The 25,270-nt window shown below is 37.7% G+C and overlaps 1 protein-coding gene across 2 annotated transcripts in view; it reads left to right on the forward strand.

Annotated features, from left to right (window-relative positions):
- The first annotated feature begins 9,788 nt into the window (after positions 1-9,788).
- Positions 9,789-25,270, forward strand: part of Spt-I (serine palmitoyltransferase subunit I) — a 40,667-nt gene continuing 25,185 nt past the window's right edge. The window contains exons 1-2 of one of the 2 annotated variants that reach the window (XM_081761806.1): positions 9,789-10,182; positions 25,066-25,173. In XM_081761806.1, the coding sequence (XP_081617932.1) occupies positions 10,135-10,182; positions 25,066-25,173 (156 nt within the window). In that variant the 5' untranslated portion in view covers positions 9,789-10,134. The remainder of the gene's footprint in view (positions 10,183-25,065; positions 25,174-25,270) is intronic. The other variant, XM_081761805.1, reaches the window with a different exon arrangement.

The raw sequence follows: 25,270 nt of genomic DNA on the forward strand, positions 1-25,270 counted from the left end.
CAACGTGGGAGCAGTGAGTGAAGAGCAGGGGGGAGCGTTTTCTATCAATATACCAAGAGAAATGGAAGACGGTATTAGGGAAACTGTACTGTTACGATGATGGCAGACTACTGCTGGATGTTGTTTAGAGATCTTCCGGCAGCCACCTCCGAACGAAGTTTGACCTTTAAAAAAATACGATTTCACAAGCAATCTGATTCAGAGTGATATTACTTTTTTGTCTTCACGTGAGTGCGTGTTTCTATACCTAGGTACATTAATTTGTACGCTGTTAATGGTGTTTCTGTAGATCGCATATTTGTGTTCATATTTTTGTTCAACAATGACCACCCATTTGTTCGATACCCAGACTCACAGGACAAAACGGTTGTCATTCCTGGATTCAGTGCACCCCAACACACTCGAATCAGTTAACTAAACCGAAACAGCTTAGCTTTATTTTATTTTTGCAGACCTGTGTTATTACTGGTCCACATTTTGTCCGCACAGTTACCATGATAATAAACAGATGCGAAATAATGTTACTCCTATTGATCTTCCAGTGTCCCCGGTGAGTTCCGGATTCGATTCCCAGTGGGAACACAAGTGATTTGGATCCTACTCTACGTCCGTTCTTAGGACGTTATCATCGTTCCATGGAAGGCTATGGCAAGCCATCATGGGTTCACTTTGCTCAGGGACCTTCAGGTCAAGATCGACCTTCGGGCAGGACATTAATTGGTCATGCGTCCTTTGTATATTGGTGAGGGGTCGTCAGTGACTACACAGAAAATGTCTACTTCTAATGTACTATCTGCGTATGTTATTCAATATACAGTATTATTTATGGCTCGTTTATCTTAGGTTGCAGCTTGTGTGGCTATGAAGAGAACGTTTAGGTCAGTTATTCTAACACTTGCTGAGATAAATAATGAAAATCACAGTCGCTCTTCTGAAGCAAGACGTCTATTGAGTGAAGTTAATATTCAGTTTGTGTTCCAACTCAACTTGTTCACAGTTTTTCTTGGAAAATTGAAAAGATTGTCAGATTATCTACAAAATAAGGAGAGCACATTTCCTGATGCTTTTTTAGTTACGAAGGATGTGCTGGATAATTTTACTGAAATTCGAAACACAGTCGAGGAGTTCGAAAAATTTGGAATGAATCTTGCTGAAAGTAACGGTATATCTCTAACGGGTCCAATGTCCAGAACACGATCACTGCCCCATCATTTACGTCAGTAGATCATGACTGAGCAAGTATCGGTTGAGGAAGAAGATATCCAATCTCAAGAAGACTACAGACTTAGGATATTTCTTCCTGTATTTGACAGAATACTTGCAGAAATAGTAAATAGGCATTTTACAGAAAATACTGGTATTCTATATGGGATAAGCAGTCTTCACTCTAAAAATGAACACTTCCTCTCATTTGAGAGAATTGAACCACTTGCACGTCATTACGGATGTGATGTTGATAGTGTAGAGGTGGAACTGAAACTTCTCCCGAAAGTTTTGAAACGTTATGAGGAGGAAAAGCAATGCAAAATTACCTCCGTTTCTCAGTTTACTGAAGTAAAGGATCGTTTCAAAATTGCTTTCACGAAATTCAAAAATTAGCCGTAATTGTTGTCACCATTCCTGTGTCTAGTTCACCATGTGAGCGTTCTTTCTCGTGTTTTAGGCGGATTAAAACATATCTAAGAAATCACATGGCAAACGGTCGCCTAAGCAATCTTTATTTCCTTTCAATAGAAGGAAAACTTGTAATGAATATTGCTGTAAAGGATGTGGTATACGCATTCGATGCTGGACATAAAAATCGACACATTGCTCTTCATTAAGATGCAGGTATAAAAATTTATTATAAGCTTGGATCATGATGAAGTTTTGTTAATTTCTATTTACTTCTTTATCCATTTTTTCTAACTTGAGTTTCAGTTTCAAAGATATCTGTGTAAGCTATGATCAAACAATCATGCTGTCGAATTTCCCTATTCTTTTAGTAACTTAGGTCTTTGATGCTGCATATAGAGATCACGTCAAAAAATCTTGTTTTCCTTTACCTACTTATTGTGTATTTTATGTTATTAACGAAAGGTAGAGTATTATCTGTTAGTCTGTGTTGTTTGAATCTTCTTTTATTTCTATGCATTCATGTGCATTCTTGGAGGGAGAGGAGGTAAAGCTGTGTTGAACTTCATCGACTACACAGTACACACCGTTATTATTGTTTTAAAAAACTGGAAATAGAGGTAGTGTGTCTGACACGCGGAATTCGGTAGATCGAGCATATAGCCACGAACTCCAGCACCCTATTCTGGAGTCCAGTAGTTCTCCAGTTCCACCAGGCGAATGCCGGAATTGTACCTTCTGTAAGGCCAAGACAACTGTTTTCCACATCCTTGTTCCTCCCCAATTTTGGTCTGAGCCTTAGCTAACTAAATAGTATAAAAAATGAAAGTTAATTATTGTCAAAAACATGTCTACATTGCCCAGTTCTCATTTTCATTGTCCGCCCACCCAGAAAATAGGTTCGCCTCTTTCCGCCCAGCCTATTAAGCGTTTCTGGCGCCGTCCCTGATTTGGGAACAAAATAAGTAAACACAATCGAAACAATCACTTCATGTGGAACACTAACTATCTCGAAGATACTATATCTTACAAGCTGCTATGAATAACGAGAGCACTGCACTGTTGATCACTTTGACACCATTACAAGTCGTAGTTTTTCACTATGTAATATTGAAGCAGATGATAAAGAACAAGGTGGTTTTTGTTAGCTACTAAGAAAGACACTGTTATGGGGCTACTGAAATAAACAGAATGAGTGACTGTGTTGAGTATCGGACGGTAACCCGGCGTTAGAGAGCACTGAACGGTCAGGTGGTCAATAGAACCATCATTTCCTCCACAATAACACAAACGTGAGGGCGCTGCTGCTGTTTATATTGCTGGATGGGAGTCTGAGCAGTATGAAGACGAAGGCGAGAACATAAACAATGATGTTTTCTTGTCCAATTATGAGGGGCCTCTCATTTTATCGTGGTGGGAGTCGGTTCTAGTTGCCAATAATAAATCCCTGGTCCTGATCGTTGTTGTTGTTGGTAGGTTCGCCATTCGGTTTGCCGTTTCTGGAGCAGCATCTCGGCGAAAGAAGATGCTGGAAGCCGGAGATCAATCGGTGTGCCATGTTGTGTTGCATATCTACTCAGGATATCGCTGACTTCGTTCCCGGGGATGTCACAGTGTGAGGGCGTATGAATTAACGTAACCACTTGATGATTATTATGTAATATTCGAAGCTGTTGGCGAATATCGATGTGCAACCATGTATTGGCAGAAGTCCATGGTATTCTACATATTCCTTGTAACGCACTAAGGCTATCACCACAAATCCCCACGATAGGTAATTTTCGTTGTAGGGCGACTTTCAATGCCGTGCGAATTGCCCAGCTTTCTGCTAAATAGATTGATGTATTCCGTGGAAGTCTGTGAGTCTCTGCGTAATTAAGCGCTGGTATATAAATTCCTGCTCCAACCACAGATCCATGTTCGGTATGCTGTTTAGAAGCATCCGTGTAAATTAAAATGGTATTGGAGTGATGAGATTGAATGTGGTGTTCCCAGAGATGGCGCACTATCTGAGGCTGAGTGGAGCGAAGACGTTTAAAAGAAACCACCGGTTGCTCAAGTGTGGGAGAATGTAGAAGAGTATTATATTGTGCAGTATAACATGGTAGTGTCGGTCCTCGATGCAATTGATTGAGCCAGTTATGAATACTAACGAATGCTCGATAAATCCAAGGTAACTGTTTATAATATGGAAGTCGGGTATGAAGGTTACTATTGTATAGGAATTGTAATTTCGGTAGTAATAGGGATGAGGTGCAGCATATGCGTTGAAGGAGGAATTTTTTAGCCACAAAATATGTTTTCACTGGGAAAGGAATTATTCCAGCTTCTTCTAAAAGTGCTGAGGAAGGTGCTGTCCTTGGTTGTCGGAATATAATTCGCTGTGTTGTGGCTTGAAGACGGATGTGATGTTCGCTGATCCGTTTGGGTAGTGGAGAGAGTAATATTCCGCCATATTGAAGTTTTGCATCCACACATTGAGTACTGACTTGTTTCAGGGAGGATATATCTGTTCCCCACCCCTTGTGGCTGATGCAAGACAACAATTTAAAATAAGGTTGGGCTTTAAGTGCTATTGTTTTGAGATGATGCTTCCAATTTAGTTTAGAATCGAGATGAAAACCAAGATATTGTAAAGTAGGTGTAACTGGTAAAGGAGTGTTATCCGTGAGATGGATTCGAGGTTGAAAACGTTTCCGGGTGAAGAGAGTGCAAGAAGATTTCGCCCAGTTGACTGACATGCCGTTTTCAGAGGTCAAGGAGTGAAGTTCTAGGAGAGCGTCGTGCAAAATGTGTATCCCATCCACTATATTGGAAGTGTTGACATATAACAACATGTCATCACAGTATTGTTGAATACGAACCAGTTTTCTAAGTCGTTGATGGAGAGAGAGTGTGTATATATTAAATAAAGTGGGACATAGACTAGAGCCTTGAGGAATACCCAATGATGTTGAACGATAAGAAGAATATCTGTTATGGTATTTGATGCAGATGCGACGCTGTACCAACCAATTATGATTTGATTGATTGATTTTTGGTTTAACGTCCCGTTCATCAGCGAGGCTATATGAGACGTGGACCTACTGATTAACGTGGAATCCGAACCACACGAGCTCCCGCCGGGAATCGAACCCGGGCCTCCCACCAACCAATTATGTGTATAGCGGAGAAAAGGTGTAGGAAGTTGGAGTTCTGCCATGTGAGTGATGAGGCGATCGAGAATGATGGAGTCATATGCATGTTCCAGATCCAGTTTAACAGCAATCAAATACTGTCGATGTTGAAATGTGTTCCAGATATCGAGAAGAAGAGCAGCAACCGAGTCCAAAGATGACATGCCTTTTCGGTAACCAGTTAATGTGGGTGGGAAGACTGAAAAATATTCCAAGTGCCAGTTCAATTTAGAGAGGATGATCTTCTCAAAAACTTTCACGAGATGAAATGAGAGTAATCGGATGATAGCTCTGAGCCAACCCGATAGGTTTATGTATTTTAAGTATAGGGACTACCGCTAAATCTTTCCATGAAGATGGAATGTGTCCTGTCCTCCATATCTGAGAGTAGATTTGAAGAAGTACGGATCGACCATATGGAGATATGTCGTACAAGTGTTGATATCTAATCTCATCTCTCCCAGGAGCTGTGAATCGCCGAGCAGTTAACACCAGGTTCAGTTCTTGGATGGTGATATTCTTGTAGATTGGTGAATCACACTCCGGATCAAGAAGAGGTTGTATAGTTCGTCTGTCATTCAGTGGTTCTGGAGGCGTGAGAAGGCGATGAAATTCATCAATCCAAGGCGGGAGACTGTCAGTGGGAACTGCTCGTGGAGGAGACCCTGTAATTTGGTTCCGTATAAATGTCCAGATAGAAGACGAAGCAGCCTGTGGGTGGAGCGTGGCACAAAATTGTTGCCAGTGTTGTTTGCGACATTGCTGGATGTATCGTTTATACAGCGCTTGGGACTGGCGATAGAGTACATATGTTTGTTGACTCTTCTCTTTAAAAAATGCCTTTTGCTTCTGTTTACTATTATTTAGGAGTTGTTGGCAACGCCTGTTCCACCAAGGAAAATGGGAAAATGGGATGCTTGGGTTCGAGTCTGGCCAGGAATTTGAGAAGTAGATGTGGAGGCTTCTGAGGATGCTGCTTCTATAATATGTATGAAAGAAGAGGTATTGATAGGAGTGACTTGTTCAGAAAAATAACGGAAAAGTTCGTCGGTCGCACTCTGGTATGTTGTACGATAGTATGATTGAGGAATGCTAGAAACGGTTGGGGCAGATGGGGAGAGGTGAGCCTTGGGTGTTCTTGGAAATGTAACTCCTTCAAGTGTAGTTATAATAGGAAAATGATCGCTGCCACCTGTATACCCATATACACTCCAACTATGGTTTGCATACAGAGCAGAACTGAGGATGGTGATGTCAGGCGCACTGGGATAACCATTGAGGTTCGGGAGGCGAGTAACAGTCCCATCATTTGCAATGAGGTGAGTTGTATGGTCCATTGCAGCGAGAAGGTTCCGGGCAGCTACGTTGGTGTAACGATTGCTCCATTTTACACTTTTACAGTTCGGATCACCCCCAGTAACACAGGGACCTTGGATTGAAGTAAATAATTGTTGCCAGTAATGAGTTGTAGGAGGGCTGTCTGGTGGGGCGTAGATGTTGATGAAAGTGAGTCCAGCACACAGCACTCCGAGCACTTGTATTTTTGTTGAGCCGGTTGGTGGAAGTGTTGAGATAACACGAGCCGGTAAGGAGGTGCGGATACCCAAGGCGATCCCTCCGTAGCGGTCATCCCGAGGACGGTGATAAACTCGGTATCCAGGAATTCTTAAGTTGTCTTCAAGGCGGGTCCAGGTTTCTTGTAACATTATGATAGCCGGAGTAAAGAAGCGGCATATTTGTGATAAAAACACCTCCTTGCCACGAAATTGTTGGATATTCCATTGGAGTATTCTTAACTGCTGCAACTGAGTCATTCTTGGATATGTTCCAGAAAGCGAATAATTCGTAGTAGTAGCGCCTGTAAATCTAATGCGGTAAGTGGCTGGGTGTCGGACTGAAGTTTGGGAGTTAACTGATGCAATTCCTGTAATAGTTCCTGTTTCTTGGCATGACTAGTATCACGTTCTTGGTTCCAGACTGGCTTCGAAGAGCCGGTGTACAAGGTATCTCCTCTGAACGTGCGAATCCGTCTAACCGGAGAGGACCCTGGAGAACCTATTAATGCACGTTCTTCTGAGGAAGAGTAATTGGTCGAGGTTGGAATAAACCATTGTTTCTGTGAAGCCGATTGGATAGAATCATGTCCAGTTGGGCGTCGTCGTTTTGGATGAAGAACGTGGCGATGTTCATCATGGAGTTCTATTTCTTTACGAGAGCTAGGTCGTTGGGGTGTGGGAGAATAGTGGTAAGAAAGGGTGTTCACTTTCGTGGAACAGGAAGGAATTGAGTGGCGCTCGGGCGTGAGCTGCTGAGGTAGTGCAAGGAGTGGGGAGTAGAAATTAGAGGTAGGTACAGCCGAGGAAAGGTTAGGAGATGAGCGCTGCAAAGGAGGCACTCGTTTTTGTGCTTCGTTATAAGACAATTTTTCCAATACCATGAGTTGATTAATTCGCTCATGTCGTTTACGGGCCGGGCAGGTGCGTTCAGTGGCTGCATGCTGTCCGTGACAATTGATGCAGCAAAGTGGCTTGATGCAAGGGTCAGTATCATGTGAATCTCCATATACGTATGGGGATATACGTTGCTACTCGGAATTTCGCATAGTAGAGCGACCATTCCTCTGGCAGATTTTGAGAGGTAAAAGTAAGTACCATTGTCGAGGTGGGGACGAACTCTTTATTCTGCCGGCGATGAATGTGGCGGATATGCGTTATTTCTACTCTACTTTTTATATCTGTTTTGAGTTCGGCATCCGTTATGTCAGTGTCCACCCCTGTGATCACGCCAACGGAATGGGTGGCGTAGGTTGGTATGTATGCTTTCCATCCGTTTTCTCGTAGAATAGGGTTAGTCAGAAAGTCATTAGCTTGCTGTCCGGTATTAAAAAGCACTTTAATAAGATTTCGTTCCGTAGGTTGAAAAGATTTTATTCCTGGAACCTTATTGTGAAATAGTAGTCTACCAAGACTTAAGGGGTGTTTGCGCCCAATATTTGGATTGGTATTAGAAGACGGATCAGATGTCACGTGCACTACGAAATCAGGAAAGTGATCGTTTTGGTAAAGATTCACCGGTGGATAGTTTCAGCGGTGACCTCTGACGTTATAGGGATTGCAGAATCAGCAAATGTAGTGTCTGTGGGAGGGTCCGTGACCATGGAATGTGCAGGAAGAGGGTCTCCTCCCGATTGTTCAGTCATGATTAACACTTCCCTATATCATATAATGCGTAATATGAATTATATGAATCACTGTCACAAGTAAAACAAATTAAGGAAAAACGTCAATTAATAACACCCAGCACTTCGCTCGCGATTATGTAATCACTCGACTACACAGTACCAAGCGCGAAACCGACGTAAGATCTGAAGCATTGCTTTGGTACTCCAGGCAGAAGTCCAATGAGCAATGGAATAAGAAAATGGTGATCTAATTATTGAAGAAGCACATTCCAGAACAGATCCGGAAACGAATTGAGAACGCACAATATAACCAATCACTTCAGGCTGAAAACTATGATGAAGCCGCAATATACCATATGCTGTCATGGATAAAGAGAACACTTCACTGTTGTATACTTTGGCTACATTATACATCGTAGTTGTTCACTTCGTTGTTCGCAGATTCGGTTAAATGCACATTTTTTTCTCTAACGGATACCTAGCATAAAATGGAAAGTGGTCTTCGCACAGTAGTTTTTATGGCAAATTTTACCACGCCATAAAGCATAAGAACTTCCTGGCGGATTTTCATGTGTCCTTTACCTCCGTGAGTTGCGAGCGATTGTGCTAAACAGCCAATGAAATCACGCATCGGAGATGGCGCGCTACACTCGCGTCAGAGTAGAAATTTGTTCAATTCTGACGGAAGTAGCGCGCGTACACTATTGTATTCACTAACATGGCGGAAGTCGCAAACTTTCTATTTTACGCATGCGCATTAGCTAAGGAAGTAGTAATTTGGCGCAATACACGCACGGATGTATGAAAACGAAAATAATTTACGGTGAATAAGCTACATGTGATGCTTCCGTTCTAACGCGGGCATGAAAATCCCGCACCCAGAAATCTTCCTCCCATAGGATACATTGTTTAACGGTCTTAAGAGTACATTTCCTGAAGAAGTATAACACACTAGGTGCTGTTCATGTTTAGGAATGCCATATTTTGTAAAATTTACAGGTAAAATTTGGAACTCTGCATGGAAAGATATGTTTATAAGAAATATTTCTGCAGGTGGCAGAATTAAATGGTATGTATTACAACTGTATGGTTACTAGTGTAAAATCGCAAAAATTCTAAAGAAAGTCTTCTCAATGCGAGAACCCATTTGTTTTCCTATCCTTCTACATGTGTATACTCCCCGCCGCCGAGTGGACGCACCCTCGGGCTGCGACGCGGATGCAATTTCTTCTCCCTGACCCAAATCGGTTATATAGCATTTTTTCTTTATAGTGAGAAACTAGGTTGGTTCCTGTTTTATACACTGTAAGTTTTATGTCCTGTTTCTGTACTCTGCATTTATATGCACATCATGAAAAGAATTCAATTTTAACATTTTTTTCTAGTGGCCCTCTTGAGCTTCATCTATGCTAGGTCGGTCATAGGTTTATAGCCCAATTGAAATCTTTAGGAAACATGAAGAAATAAATTATTTAAAAAATATTTTTAAACAAATATTTTGAATAGTGTTGCTATACGTGATCTGAACGACACAATGATGGGTCCATGTTCTTAACTTGCAACAGTCTTGTATGCATTTTCAACAATTGCAAATTAAAACACATATTTTGGTTTGCGTCCACGGAAACCATTATGAAATGATGCGCCGTTTTGTACGAGACTTTAAAAATTTTGCTGATATTTACCACAACGCAAAATCTTTAACAAAAAATTATGTGCCACGCCTAGGCAATCCTTTACGGAATGTGGCTTTTTACACCTAAAATTGACATATTGAAACATACTTTTCACAACGACAAATTACAATCTTGGTTGTGGCAACGTTGTTTACACTTCTGTTGACAAATGAATGTTTCTGAGAGTAATGGATGCAAAGTTGCGTGGTAGTAGTAATTATATTACATGGTAGTTCTTGTGGTTTCATGTTATGAGGTTGGTAGCGAATTGTGATAAAATCGACAAAATTAGCATATATTTTATAAAAACAAACTCTGAATGTCTTCTGTGACGAATTTGTAGTGGAAGTGAATGGGGTCAACCTGAAACAAGCGGTGTTTCGAAATAAAGTGTGAAAAGTCATGCTAATTTAGTGTCGTGCCTGTAGAAGATACACTTATTTGCCTTTGGTGTTAGATCAGTTCCGTACTCTAAACGTGGTTTAGAATGGCTTTCAAGGTACTTTTGCATGAATTGATTGGAACCATAATTCAGGTAAGTCGCACTCTTTTTTTTTTTTTTTTTTTTTTTTTTTAAATATATTTTAGAAAATTAGTACCTGCGTGATGTTTTCAATAATAAAATTGTGTTCATAGAAAGGTGTAAGCGACAATTGTGTTACGTCGCTTACTCAATGTACAACCATTTCTTAATTTGTGGTCAGTTCATAGTTTATTTTTAAAGTGGAAGACAGTAGCTGGACAAACTATGTTTCAAAAGGCATAGTTAGTAGGAAAATATTACTAATTTGGTATATAAAAATCATGATATGTGTACTGACATAAAATATCCTGATTAACCTATTACCATAGCTATTTCTTAGAAGTATAAAGTGTGAGGATTATTTCTAGTTGATGGAGTCTGCTGAAAAGTGGAAGTTGACAGACTAGGAAATAGTCAATTTCATTTTTATTTATTTATTTTCATTTTTGGGGTTCTTATATTAACGTATTATCTTTCTGCAAATTAATATGACATATGTCGGCCTGAGGAGCGAACAATTTTCTAGAAGAAGCCTTTTTAAAAAAAAAAAAAAAAAAATATTGCCTAACTTTGGTTAGGTATTGTTACTTTGTGTGGGTTAAATTCCAAAGTTGGGCGTCCGTTTCCAGAGAAATTTTTAAAATTTACAGGAAATATATGGATAATTTGATCGTTTGTGTGCTTGATAATATATAATAGTCTCGAAAAATCTGTTTATTTGTTATATATAAGTGGTTATAAACATGGGACTATATGGCGAGCGGAGGGAACTACTTGGCGCAAGGTAACCGAACAGTTGCATTGTGGGAAAGAAACTAGCATTTATGTTACCAATATGGCGAATGTACAAGGGCAATGAACTAGCAGTTTTAACATTTGTGAAGGAATACATTGATAACGAGCAAAATCTTTTAAAAGTTTGTGAAGAGCACGTATTAATGAACCTAATAACAAATTGCAGAAAGTGTGGAAAGGAGATAACAGTGAAAAAACTTGACGAAAGCGGACGCCCAACTTCGGAATATATGCCCAAATAACAGTATCTGACTGATGACAGGATTTACTTATAACACCAGCTCTTCGTTCATACAATAACTGTACCTGAGTGATGACACATGGGTTGCAGTGACCACGTAATCGGCAGATACCGTCAGCTGTAGTCACCTGTGTAAGAAGTTGGATGCACTGTGACCATAGCCTGTCACCATTTAATTAAAAACAGCACAAGACAGATGAAACATCAAAAAAATAAGACAATCAAGTGATATTGAAACCACTGTTCACATGCTTATATTTGAGAAAGGGATGGTAATAGTTAAGAACAGCTACTTCTCATCTCCCGTGCACGAGGATACATCTTACTGTTGCACTACCTAAACACCCTAAGTACAAGGGCAAGAACTCAGTCTATTACCTACTTTTTAATATCCTAGATAGTCAATGAGGGTTAAATTCCAAAGTTGGGCGTCCGTTTCCAGCAAAATTTTTAAAATTTACAGGAAAGATATGGATAATTTGATCGTTTGTGTGCTTGATAATGTATAAGAGTCTCGAAAAATCTGTTTATTTGTTATACATAAGCGGTTATAAACATGGGACTATACGGCGAGCGGAGAGAACTACTTGGCGCAAGGTAACCGAAGAGTTGCATTGTGGGAAAGAAACGAGCATTTATGTTATCAACATGGCGAACGTACAAGGGCAATGAACTAACATTTGTGAAGCAATACGTTGATAACGAGCAAAAACTTTTAAAAGTTTGTGATGAGCACGGATTAATGAACCTAATAACAAATTGTAGAAAGTGTGGAAAGGAGATAACAGCGAAAAAAAAACGTGGCGAAAGCGGACGCCCAACTTCGGAATAAATGCCCTTTGTGTTAGGTTAGAACTGTTATTTCAGTGTAAATTACGTCTGTACATATGCTCCCCCTCTGTCCGACATAGCTAACCCATTAAGATTTATAGGGGCCGCGGTGGCTCAGTGGTAGAACGTTCACCTCTGGTGCTAGGGGTCTCGGGTTCAAACCCTGCTCCCGCCAAGTGAACTTTGTGGTGGACAAACACCGTGTGCGTGGGTTTTCTCGGGGTTCTCCCGTTTCCTCCTACTTTCTTCATTCCACCGTTTCATTCATTACTCATCATCACCGTCTCCTTTAGCCTAACCGGCATAACCGTGGGACGTAAAACTCAAAAATTTCATTTCATTTCCATTAAGATTTATAGATCGGAAACAACTTGAGATGCTTAAGAATTATTGAAATCATTTATTTGATTTTCGAGTATTACTGCATTCATTTTCACGTAATGGTTACCAAAACGATAAATTTTAATGTATCTCTTATTTCCTGTGTTATATCATCATGATAAGCAGGATGGAAAAAAACCATGATTTTTTAAAAATCATTTTGTTGATTTTTTAAAATTTAAATCAAATCGTTGTCCTCGTATAATACAAGTCGCGAACTGAAGAAAAAGCATTAGGATTTAGTATTAGTATTAGGATTTAGTATAAATGCTAATTATGCCATTTAAGTGAAAGTATTGGGGTTGAATTTTAAATTATCCCAAATCGTTAACCTATATTAATCCCAAACAATGTTTCTTAACCCTTTTAAATTATGGCTCTTTTTGAAGGTAAATTATAGACTCTCAGTCAAGCAGCTGCAGCATCATTCCTATTTATCCTAGGATAATGGTACATACATCACTATCTTTAGAATAGAACAGCTTTTGAAACGCTAACATTCACATTTCCCTATCATGTCCCTGAAGCGGGAAATTTTGAGAGTAATCGTCATTTTCCTTCTTTTTTTTTTAAAAAAAAAAAAAAGATCCCCTCTGGATTCCCCTGTGTTAACGCACAGACATCAAAATCAACTGGGACATACCAAGGGGTGTACTAAATGTGTGTACAAAATTTCAAGCTTCTATCTTGAGTAGTAAGGGTGAGGAAACTATTGAGCTAAGAACATTCCCACAATGCCCCAGATGAACCGGATGTAATATAAAAATTTCCGCAGACATCCCTATTTATCCTAGGATCATGATTTGTACATTATTGTCTTCAGAATAAAACAAATTTTCAAACGGTACCCTCAAATGTCTCCATCATGTATCTGGGGCGGGGGCGTGGGGGCTCAGTGGTAGAGAGTTCACCTCCGGTGCTTGGGGTCCCTGGTTCGATCCCAGCTGGCTCTGTGTGGACTTTGTGGTGGACAAACACCGAGCTCGTGGGTTTTCTCGGGGTTCTCCCGTTTCCTCCCGCTTTCTTCATTCCACCATTTCATTTATTTCTCATAATCACAGTCTCCTTTAGCCTAACCGGCGTGACTGTAAAACTCAGAGATTTCATTTCATGTATCTGGGGCGGGTAAATCACGAAAAAAGGAATTTTCTGTTAATTTTTTTTTTTTAATTTTTACCTCTGTGGATCCCTCCCCCTGTTTTAAGGCAGAGATCTGAAACACATCTAAAAAATACTGAGGGGTCCACTGAGTAATTGTGCAAAATTTCAATTTTGTAGGTGGAAAAGTAAGCCCACGAAAAATTATATTCCCCAAGTACCCCAGATTCCCGTATAAAACAGGATCTCAGGTAATAGTTTCCTGAGACATCCCTATTTATCGTAGGAGCATAGTACGTACATGATTTTCTTCAGAATAGAACAGCCTTTGAAACGGTACCATTCATATGTCTCTATCTGAGGCTGGAAAATCACGAAAAATATCCTTTTTGTTAAAAGTATCTTTTATAAACATTTTTGCTCCTCTGGACCCCGCTGTTTCCACGCAGAGATCTGAAAACATCTGAAAATTATTAAGGGGTGCACTGAACGAGTGTGAAAAATTTCAGTCTTCTAAATGCAAAATGTAACCTGCCAAATAATAATAACAAAAAATATCTCTCTAAATTTATGACGTCATCACACACTATGCCTCAACACAGAAAGGCATGAAAGAATATGTAACGTGTTCTAAAATGCCTCCAGTCTTGAAGAAAACGAAGTAAAAATCCTTATTGGTACTTTTTTAATCGAATAATGAAGATTCTACCCTATCACCTAAAAATAGGTGATATAATTTAAAAGGTTAAGCATTAAGGAAAAAGTACAGCAGCGTTTATCAAAATGACACTTTTTTTCACGAAAGTTACTGATATTTGGCAGGGGCCTATTTTTAAAAACTCAGAAGAACTAGCTTGCGACATGAAATACATAAATTTCGCCTAAGTTATAAAATGACCCCCCCCCAAAAAAAAAATGGAGAGGGGATAGGACCCCTCTAAATACGCCCTATTATCTGGGAACAAACAAACAGACACGCACAAAAGGAATTTTCGTCTTAAATGTCGATGGTGATTTCCCCGTTGGAATAGTTAACGATTTTAAAACCCAAACCCAATGTTACGAAAAGAAGAAAGCATGATTACTCCGTTACCTGTTCGAAACGGGATTTTCCCTAATCATTCTCTGCATGACACTTGTTTTCATGCTATACTGTACATTTGAGTCTCATTCTATTATGATTATTAACTTCCATAATCGAAATAACAGAACAGGAATGGTATTTTACTTACTTTCAATTTAAATTAATTTATTTCGGAATTCGATTTAAATCAACGATTTTTATTTCAAAAAAATCAAGTGATTTAAATCAATCCACCCTGATGATAAGTATTCTGCCATTAATGGCAGCATGTCACTTGCTGCAACAGAAGCTAATCTTTTTGTCTCCATGTACGATTTTTCTGTTTTAATATCATCTATCTATTGAATCCTTTTTTTTTTTTTTCACCCTTCCCCTGGTCTCTTTCTTGCCACCATACCCTGTAACGCGTCTGTCATGATACAATTCCTTTTTAGCCAGTGTCCCGAACAGTTTCTCCTCCTCTTCTCAATTACGTTTAAAATTGTTATTTTCTTTCCTACCGTTTCCAATACTCTCTCATTCATTTTCCGCTTGACCTAGCTAATTTTATCTATTCTCCTCCACACCCGCAATTTGAAAGCTTCCTGTCTTCTTGATCACTCTTGGGTTATGCCCATGTTTCTGCTTCATACAGTATGATACTCAGCACAAAGCATTTTATGAGTATTTTTCAACTCTTTATGCAAGGACCCACACAATAAACTGTAAACTGGAAATGAAATTCGTGCTAAGTGCCAAAAATGGGAAATTTCGGTTTAATGTTAATATGTGCCTAACACTGCACGGTTAAAATCAGGCTAGTACTCACTGGAAGTAGTTCAAATAATTGCCAGAAGAATGTGCGTGGCGTGCATATATGGCGTCAGTTCTGAAGTAAAATCTGGGCTTTTTACTGAACATTTTGATTTTGGCACTTACTACGGATTTTATAGTCAGTTTACAACTGTTCTGCCTTTAAATGCTTTTTCCCCATTTCTTTCTTTCCTTTTATTTCACGTGCGAATCCAGTTATCGAAAACCAGTCATCTGTTCTATTTTTCTCCTTCCTACTTTTATATTTGACACACTTACACACACACACACACACATATATATATATATATATATATATATATATATATATATATATATATGTATGTTATATACTATGTTGTAAACAGTAGCGTTAAAATGGAAATATAACAGTTGTTAATTTGAAACACATATGAACGATAAATAGAAATCAAGTTAAAAAATAATGAGGCTTGAATAGAATAAAACTCTTTCTTAACCACACACAATTCCGGGTAAGGTTTTCTTTGTTTTAACTTACCTTTCTATTTGTTGGATGGTCATAAGTGTTGTTTATTATGGTTGTGTCCAGACTTCCTAGGAGACTTCTACTTGACAGATTTCTAGCAGGGGTTTTAGGTTCGCTAGTCTCGGTTCGAAATACGCGACTTCGTTTAAACTAGGTCAAGTAAGAACTGCTCTTTTTACATGCGGATCATGTCCTCCTGTGAGGAATTGTTTAACCTGAAGCCAATGTTGAATGTGTAGCAAAGTATCATTTGCTAAATTTCTTTTGTTTGGGGTAATTTCTGCTTCTCGTTTACAATAATAATAAATACTTTAAAATAACTTTCACATCTCATCATAATGAGCATCACATACATAAGTTTTACGCGAAATTTGTCTGCGAAGACATCCCTTTTCCCATTTTACGAAAACGTAATTTTTCAACGTTAAAAAAAGAAAAAAAACTTACTTTTTACAAAATGTTCATATCCAGATTTATATCCTGAGGCAAATCAAGATAAAATTTTCTTGAATTAGATATAACACAAAACGCATCATGTCTGCGAGTTTTCTCGGATTCACCTGTTTTCTCTTCAATTCTGACTCCACCGATTCTTGCAAAATTATTCATTTCCATTAATCATCCGCTTTTTCTATCCTGCAGAACATAATTATGTATCGTAAGTGTGAAAATTTTTAATTTCATTTTTTACAAACACAGCATGACGGAGTTTTCAACTAGTTATTTGTATTAAATTTTCCTTATATAAAAACAAAACAAATATCAGAGAGGAAATATGTTGGGGTTCAAGTACATCCTCTACCTGGTGCAAGAATTCATGTTATTACAAATATATGGATATTATCCACTGAATGACGGAAATGCACCCCAAATCTAGACAGCAGTCGTCTGGATGCTACAGCTGCGCTGTAGGTCGCTTGTTTGCCGTAGGACCAGAGTTTGTTTTATCTCCAACATGTTGAATGTATAGTGTGCACACTTTATACTTCTTTATGCTATGTTACTAGTTATAGTGTCGTTTAGCCTGTAAGATTTAATTAGATATTAAGGCAAAAGTGTAGGTGTTGAAAGTTGTATTTTGGTATATTCACGAACTTTGTCGAACTGAAAGATTAATGATAGGCTAATTTGTGCTTGTTTTATTTTTATCTCGAGAAGTAGGTATTTTTACTGTTGAAAATTACGTAAACCGTTCGTACGTTTTCAATAAATAGTGTTTGTAACGAAATCAATAGGTGTGCGATATAAAAAGACATCGATTACAAAGTCATATTATGCATGTGGAGATATAGTAAGGAACTACCTGTCTTTTTCTGTGGTGTTACATTTTGCTCAACTTTTCAACCAGTAAAACTCTTTCGGTAGTGAATATATTTCTCTGTCAAATGTGGTGATTCCTTGACATACTTTATGTTCAGATCTATCTCTTGATTATTATTATTGTGTTTTCAGTTGATGATCGTCTTCAGATCTCTATCCTGTTTAAGCTACCTTTTTGTGTTACATGGTTCTAAATTGCATTCTATTATTGTGTGCATAGCAACAGACAATGAAGTGTGTTATATAACTTCCATTAAACTTAATATTCTTCTAAAAATTTATCAGCTTAATTCAAATTTTTAAATTATCCTACTCCTCAGTAAAACAAGTTCCTCGGATCGCAGACGTCGAGTCAAAATGACCTGTCACTCAGAAATATTAATTTTTTGTATATTAACTATTGCGCACATGTCTAAAGTTCCATGTATTCTTCATATGCCTGCCCGGAGATTTTCTGCAAGATAGAAAGTAACGTTCGTACATGCATTGGTTGTTTTCTAAGTTGATATAGGGTCATTCCATGTGAAATGAGCCAATGTGATCTTATCTGTGATTTTATTTATACTTGGTTGTCATGGACTACCACGTGAGATAAGAAGAACTGCAAAGTATCATACTTTTGTATGTTGCAGTTACCCAGTTGAAGCCTTCTGAAATACATATAGCGCAGTTTTCTGCATACATGTAATCGACAAGATCATTCATATTTCAACCAAGAATTGATACAGAAGGGATGGGCATCTAATTTTAGTTTTATGTATAATATTAGGCCTACTTTATGAAAATTTTGAATTCTAGATCATTCAAAGTTTTGTTTGAAAATTAATAAAGAAAATTCACATAGAAACACACATATCATGCAATTACAATAGGATCAGACTTTTCTAGATTTATTTTTAAAAAATGACAGAATTTTGTTACAGGAACATTGCAGTCAATTCTGAAATTTCGCTACACTACAAGGAAGATACTCTACTTTTCCTTCTTCCGTGGAAATAGATTTAATTTGCTGTACGATAATTTTGAGTAGCTCTGGTTACTGCATTCATTCCTTCCTTCGAAATGTAGTAACTACGGTCAGTGAGATGTTTGGGCTGCGCCAGGGTGAGGATCTGAGATCTTGCAGTTTATATGCACGATCACTTCTGAAATTAAACTATAGAGGGCCTGCAGGGTACACAAGCTCGATTTGCACCGTATCTGTCTTAGTGTTGTCCAGTACTAGATCAAGCCACCAATTATTGTTGCTATCACAATATATATATGGGTGATTTCACGAAAAAGGGAAATTTTCACCTGGAAAATTTTTGTTCCGTTGAAGGTTGCCTATTTCGAAAAAAATTTCAGATGAACTCACTACTACTAAGTACATGTTAATTAGGTGTTCAGCAGCGCTGAATCCTTATTGGTGTAGTAAATAAAAAATAATAAACTTTTCAGCACCCACGGAGTTGAAAATTGCTGTGGAGTTGAGAAACGTGATACATCTGGATGATAAGTTTTGGTTTATAAGTGATTAATCTTATAATCTCCATAAAAATTGAAATAATTTTCCAATAATTTTTGTAAGTTGGAATTATTCTCCTTATGTTGAATAAAATTCTAACAAACTAGATGACACGTATCATAATTTGTTATTCAAAAATACTCCAGAAAATACTGCAGACATATGAAAATATATCTAATGAAGGTTCCAAAGTGACGTACAATAAGAAAAAAAAAAAAAAAGAAATACGCATACACTTATCAAATATTGAAAAATTATTGCGCTTTCAATATGTTGACTATCGTATGGAGAGGATAGACGTTTTACATAAGCTTACGAAACAAATGAAGTAGTCACTAAACCTGTCTATTGTCTAGTTCATTTTGTTTTCTCAGCTTATGTAAACCGTCTGTCTTCTCTGTGTGATCAAGTCAACACGTCGAAAGTGCAATACTTTTTCAACATTTGGTAAGTCTATTTGTATATTTGGTATATACAAGGTGTTTCAAAACAGTACACACATCGTTTGGGAGCTGATATCTGACACCAAGATAAGACAAAAAGTATAGACCAATCTGGGTGCACAAATGCTTCCTTTCGGAGTTATAGGCTGCCGAAAACATTTAAAAAAAAAAAAAAATTAACTTTAAAGGTTCAGAGCTCTAAAACTATGAGACCTGCCGTAGTCGGGTCACGACTTCACTTAGGAACTAATATGTGCACTATCCAAAAATATGTTTCAGAATCCTGAGTTACTCACGAAGCAATTTTTATAGTGGGAGTTTGGCTACGGGCATATAATCCGAAGTACTCACCAACTACTTCTATAAAAGTTGTTGTGGAAGTACCGCAGGATTCTAAAACATGGATATTTGGATAGCGCACATACTAGTTCCTAAGTGAAATCTTGACCCGACTACGGTAGGTCCCATAGTTTTATGCTATGGTCTTTTAAAGTTCATTTTTTCATGTTTTCGGCAGCCTATAACTCCGAAAGGAAGCATTTGTGCACCCAGATTGGTCTATACTTTTTGTCTTATCTTGGTGTTAGGAATCACCTCAAAAACGTTGTCGGTGTTGTTTTGAAACACCCTGTATAATGAACACTAAATGATAGTGTAAGACACTCATCATTTCTCAGTTTTCTTTGGATAATTCGATGTTCTTTGTTAAGTAGCCCACATTTTCCACTCCAATGAAGGAAATGTCTTGAGGAAACAGGGAAGGGCTGTTCTAATCTACACAGAATGTCAACTGCCAACACTTTTTGAACGTCAGGTTTAGTGGGCCAGGAGAAATTCCTCCCGATCCGCGTCATAAAATTGACTGTCTGTACATTGCCCTTCTATGTTACTTCTTATAGACTATTACACAAGAAACATTTAGAAATATAAGAAATTCATTGATATTGAAAGATTTTGATGAACAGGTTTTTTTTTTTTTTTTTTTTTTCGTTAAACGCCTGCGTACCAAGTTGTACGTACCGAATTTATTTTTTCGGAATTTTTAATAAACTTCTATTGAGACTCATATGTGACAAATAATGAGTTGGAAAAAGTTACAAATTAGTTAAGAAGAAATAATCCAATATCAATCAATCAAGAGAGGAAATAAACCAATATCAATTAATATACGCACCTGCTTTCCATGCACAAAAATATTTTTCTTATTGCTTCTTTAAAAGCTTTTTGTTGGTGCACATAATACTTATAGATTGAGACGTCAATAGGTTAAAAACACACACATCCATCTCGACTTGACTGAAGTTTTACCTCCGGCTACCTGACAGCTCCAAATCTGAACTTCCGCGAAACACTCCTTAAATGGGCTAGGACCCACCAGCCGGCCTTTGAGTGTGAATGACACGTGGTCAGCGTGTCGGCTCCTACGGCCGTTGTGATGGTCTGCGCGATCAGGTTTCAGTACATCTCTACTCAAATGAGTTTTTCAATTGCCTCACTGTGCGAAGTAAACACCATTAATTATTGAGTTTCCACCGGGAAACAAACCCAGAACCACGCACGAAAGGCGAGCGCACTAGTCACTAGACCATAAACGAGCTTTATTTCTATCAATATATTGAAAGAACAAATATTTGGAAGAGCATGAGCATAAACACTACAGGATTATCAACTCCGTGAACTTGTCTCAACACCGTGGATTCCTTAGTTTTCAGATGGACATGGAGTTGAGCACCATGGAGTTGAGAAAATCGAATATAATTTATCTTTACTGGCCCACTTTTTAACCAGTACATGTGAGTAATTGTGTACGAATTTTCTACATTAAGGCGTAGGTTTCTCAAGGGAAAGTAGGTATATACCATACAAATACATTCAGTAGTAAATACCATGGTGTTGAGTATCAATTAATATACGCACCTCCTTTCCACACACAAAAATATTTTTCCTATAGCTTTTAACACATGCACACAACTTTTTCTGTTCTTCAGTCAAACATGTCTGCCTTGTCTTCTTGTGAATGTTGCCAATGTGGACAACCATGCTATCTGTTGAGAGCAATGACAATTTTTCTCATGCCATGGAGTTGAGATTAAATAGAGGTGACAGAAACGAAGCATAGTCAAGCTTTCGAAAATAATCGTTATAAAGGTTTACTTTCCATAAAACCGAAAGACTGAAATGTTCTCTTCCATTTAATTACCATTAAATGATCTTTGATTTGCGACTTCAGTTGTAATTTATTGATTAAAATCAGTCAACTGTAGTCTGTGACAACCCACGGTGTTGAGAAATCTGGGTAATAATTAATTTTTTACGTATGTTTCGTGTTATATTTGCAAACTGTTATACATGGCATACCTACTTTGTGACGGTTACTACCAAACAAAATAAAAATGAGGTGGTTCTTTCTATTAGTAGTTTGAAGAAATGCCCGAGACAGAAAATTTCCCTTTTTCGTGGAATCACCCATATATATATATATATATATATATATATATATATATATCTCCTTTCACTTCTGCTGGTTTCAGCATTTCTTTCACCTCTACTCCTAACATAGTAAAACTGCATGACTGTTCATTTGTTGAAAATATAAGTACCATCTAATTTTTCTGAGTCAGTTACACGGTTTCAGTGTTCTCTGACATCATAACAATACCTGCAGTTTTGCAATTTTTAGACGTAACTAGAGAAAGTGTCAGAGAACACTGAAACCCTGTATGTAGATCACAAAAATTCAATATACAGGGTATCACGTTCTTTGTTAAGTTATGTTTCCTATAGCATTTATTAACAAATGTTGAAAATATCTCTGTTAACAACTCTATATCTGACATTGGGAAAAAACTCTGAAGTCAGTTTTTTTTCTTTTTTTCTTTGAAGTAAAAGAATTGTATACAGTCATTGTTTCATCACTCCCTGTAAACAGCTGTGTGGTGTGATTATCTCATCTTGTAGGGCTGCTGTAAGACTTTCCACAGTATCACCGAGACAATCTCAGACATTTTTTTAATGGACAGTTTTATAGAAATTTTACTCCGCCGCGACTTCAAAATCATTAACAAGGTGACAAAGTTTGAGTTCTTTCTGTTTCTAAACTACACAGCTAAACGATCACAAAAATATAACTAAAGTACCCACTTATTTGTGTTTTTTCGCGCGCAAAAGCAAGCAAAGAAGTGCAGCGAGCACAGGTCCATTAGCCTGATTTCCCACAATGTAAAGGTTATTGCACGCTACTGAACAGGCTGCTGGAAAGTAAGATAGAAGAGCGGTTAAAAGAGGATCAATTCGGATTCTGGGAAGAGTTCTTGATGTGAAGGAAGAGCTCTGTTTTTGCTTCATCGACTGGCGAAAAGCTTTCGACCGGGTCAATTGGACGAAACTTCTGAAAATACTTATAGAAATCGCATGTGGTTCGGATTCCACGTTAATCAGTAGGTCCACGTCTCATATAGCCTCGCTGCTGAACGGGAAGTAAAACTCAAAAATCAATCAATCAATCAACTTATAGAAATCGGAGTGAATTGGAGAGACCGACAATTCATTCGAAATCTGTTCATAGGACAACGAGTAAAGTTACGATTGAATGAAGGGGAAACCAATAGTATGTAGATTGGAAGAGGAATCACATACGGATGTAGTATGTCGCCCCAATTATTCAACATCTACAGTGAATATTAGTGAAGGAAGCATTAATAAGAATTGGAGATTTCAAGATTGAGGGCAGATAATTAACAGGATCAAGTATGCTGATGATATGGTTATAATAGCTAAAACCGAAGGAGGACTACAGGAGATGATTGACAAAATAGTTGACACTGGAAAACTGTATGGAATGGAAATTAACATCGAAAGGTCGAAAGTCATGAGAATATCCCGTGGAAAGCCGCCCTTACGGGTCAGAGTAGAACAACGAGAACTTGAAGAGGTCGATAATTTCAAGTATCTGGGAAGTATTTTGACGAGAGACACTTACTACACCAAAGAGATCAGGTCAAGAATTGCCATAGCTAAAGAAGCAATCAACAAGAAAAGATCATTCATAACTAGCAGGCTCAATATTGGACTTAAGAAGAAGTTGGTCAAGTGCTATATATGGAGCATTGGACATTATGGTTCAGAGACTTGGACATAACGGAAGTTACGGAAGAAATATTTAGAGAGCTTCAAAATGTGTTGTTGGAAGAAAATGGAGAAGATGGACGGAAAGACTAGCAAACGAAAATGTTTTAAAACGGATAAGAGAGAAGAGGATGCTTTAAGCCAGCATCCTTCGTAGGAAGGCCAATTGGATTGGACACATCTTGCGAAGAAATTGTCGCCTTCGTACCGCCATAAGAGGAAAGATGGAAGGAAAGCGAGGAATATAAAGAACAAGAACTGATCGATGAATTAAAAAGAAGAAAATATTGGGAGTTAATAGATGAAGCTACAGATCGAGAAACGTAAAAAAAAAAAAAAAAAAGACATTTTGATGACCAAATCCGAAAAATTTTCTTTAGTGCCAGGACCTGCCGGAAACCAGAATACTTAATAATAATGCAGAATAAACTTTCCAATATTTTGGTTATATACGAGTAACCTTTAACGAGGATTAATGAGGCTTATCAATTTAGGGGAAGCCAGTTGTTTGGGTTATCCTTTCCATAGAAAGAGAAATTCTTCACGCTAAAAGTGAGTTACTGTGTACATAAATTTGAAATGTCTACTGATACTAAAACGAGCAACGTGAAGGTCTCACTGTACAACATGTATTAAGCTTGATTAATTTATCGTTATAAGTTACTCGTGTATGTAAGCGAAGTTTGTCATGCATTAAGGAATACAAATAGATGAGTAATTATATTGAAGCATGTATTTGATACGTTCTATCAGTCAAGAACATGTATTTTTTTCCACCCAAATCTCTAATTAGTACAAATCTAAGGTGACAGATAATCTTCCTTTGAAGTAATTGTATGCAACTGTTTTGCTTCAGCCTTTTAGAGATACATACAATACTTTTGTATTTTCTATCATTCTGGTCCTTCTAGTAGACTGCTATTGGAAAAATAGTTGCTTGCGTATTGTTTTAATGAAAACACTTGGTCTATCTTGTTATGCAAACTAATAATTTTCTGCAAAGTTCTTATATACCAAAATCTCATTTTCTTCAAAGTTCTTGTTCAAGTAATTATAATAATGTGCGTGTTTTCATGCAGTGAAAGATCATCTCTTCAAAGTCAACAACTTGTTCACACAAAAATTCTACGAAGTCATTTGCGGTTTTGGTAAATGTTACTAAACTGCATTTGTAAACACCCACTTACTCTTCCATTTCATTATCTAGCTGCAATTGTAACTCATCTTTCAAGTTATTGAAACCCTGACATAGACATTCTCTAAGGTGGCATCACTTCAAGCAGGTACAGAAATTCCACCTTCCCTCCCATAAAACTGAATTTTGGAAAATAATGGGTCACGTGTCTACTTATTTGAAATGAGGAGTTTGTATACATATTTTCATTCTAGGTAGATGAGGAAAATGTGTGGAGGGAAATAAAGGCACATATTGATTATATTGACTACGTCTGATATGAATACTACTTTGAGTCGGAAAGTATGGTAAACGAAGGTGTATTAGGTTTTCGTGAGAAATATGTAATTGCTATGTCTGTTAAAGATAATTGTTCGATCATGGCCTGACGTCCACTCGGGTTTATTCCTTCTGGATTCTCAATCTGTTCCTCTAAGTGGTTTCCGTATGATAGTATGACATATAGAGCTATAAGTTAAGATTCCTGTCTTCATAACCCACTTAAGAAAATAGGGTTTTGTAGTATGGTTATCTAATTAACATGTGTAATGTGGTGGTGAATAGAGTTCGAATAGAAATTTTTTTTTTATTTACAGGCACCCATTTATCACTTGGTTTTAGAAGCGTTGCTCATGCTTTGGGTTTTATGGCTGATATTTAGAAAAAGTTACAATCCAGAAGAAGTGCAAAAACTCACAGAAGAGGTAATGTAAATTTGACAATTAATTTATTTTTATATAACTGTACTCTTGTATTTATTATTATTATTTTCGGAGTTACGGTGATTTAGAGATAAGGTAC

The sequence above is a fragment of the Thermobia domestica genome, chromosome 6 (assembly GCF_964235325.1).
Source record: "Thermobia domestica chromosome 6, izTheDome1.hap1.1, whole genome shotgun sequence".
NCBI lineage: Eukaryota > Metazoa > Arthropoda > Insecta > Zygentoma > Lepismatidae > Thermobia > Thermobia domestica.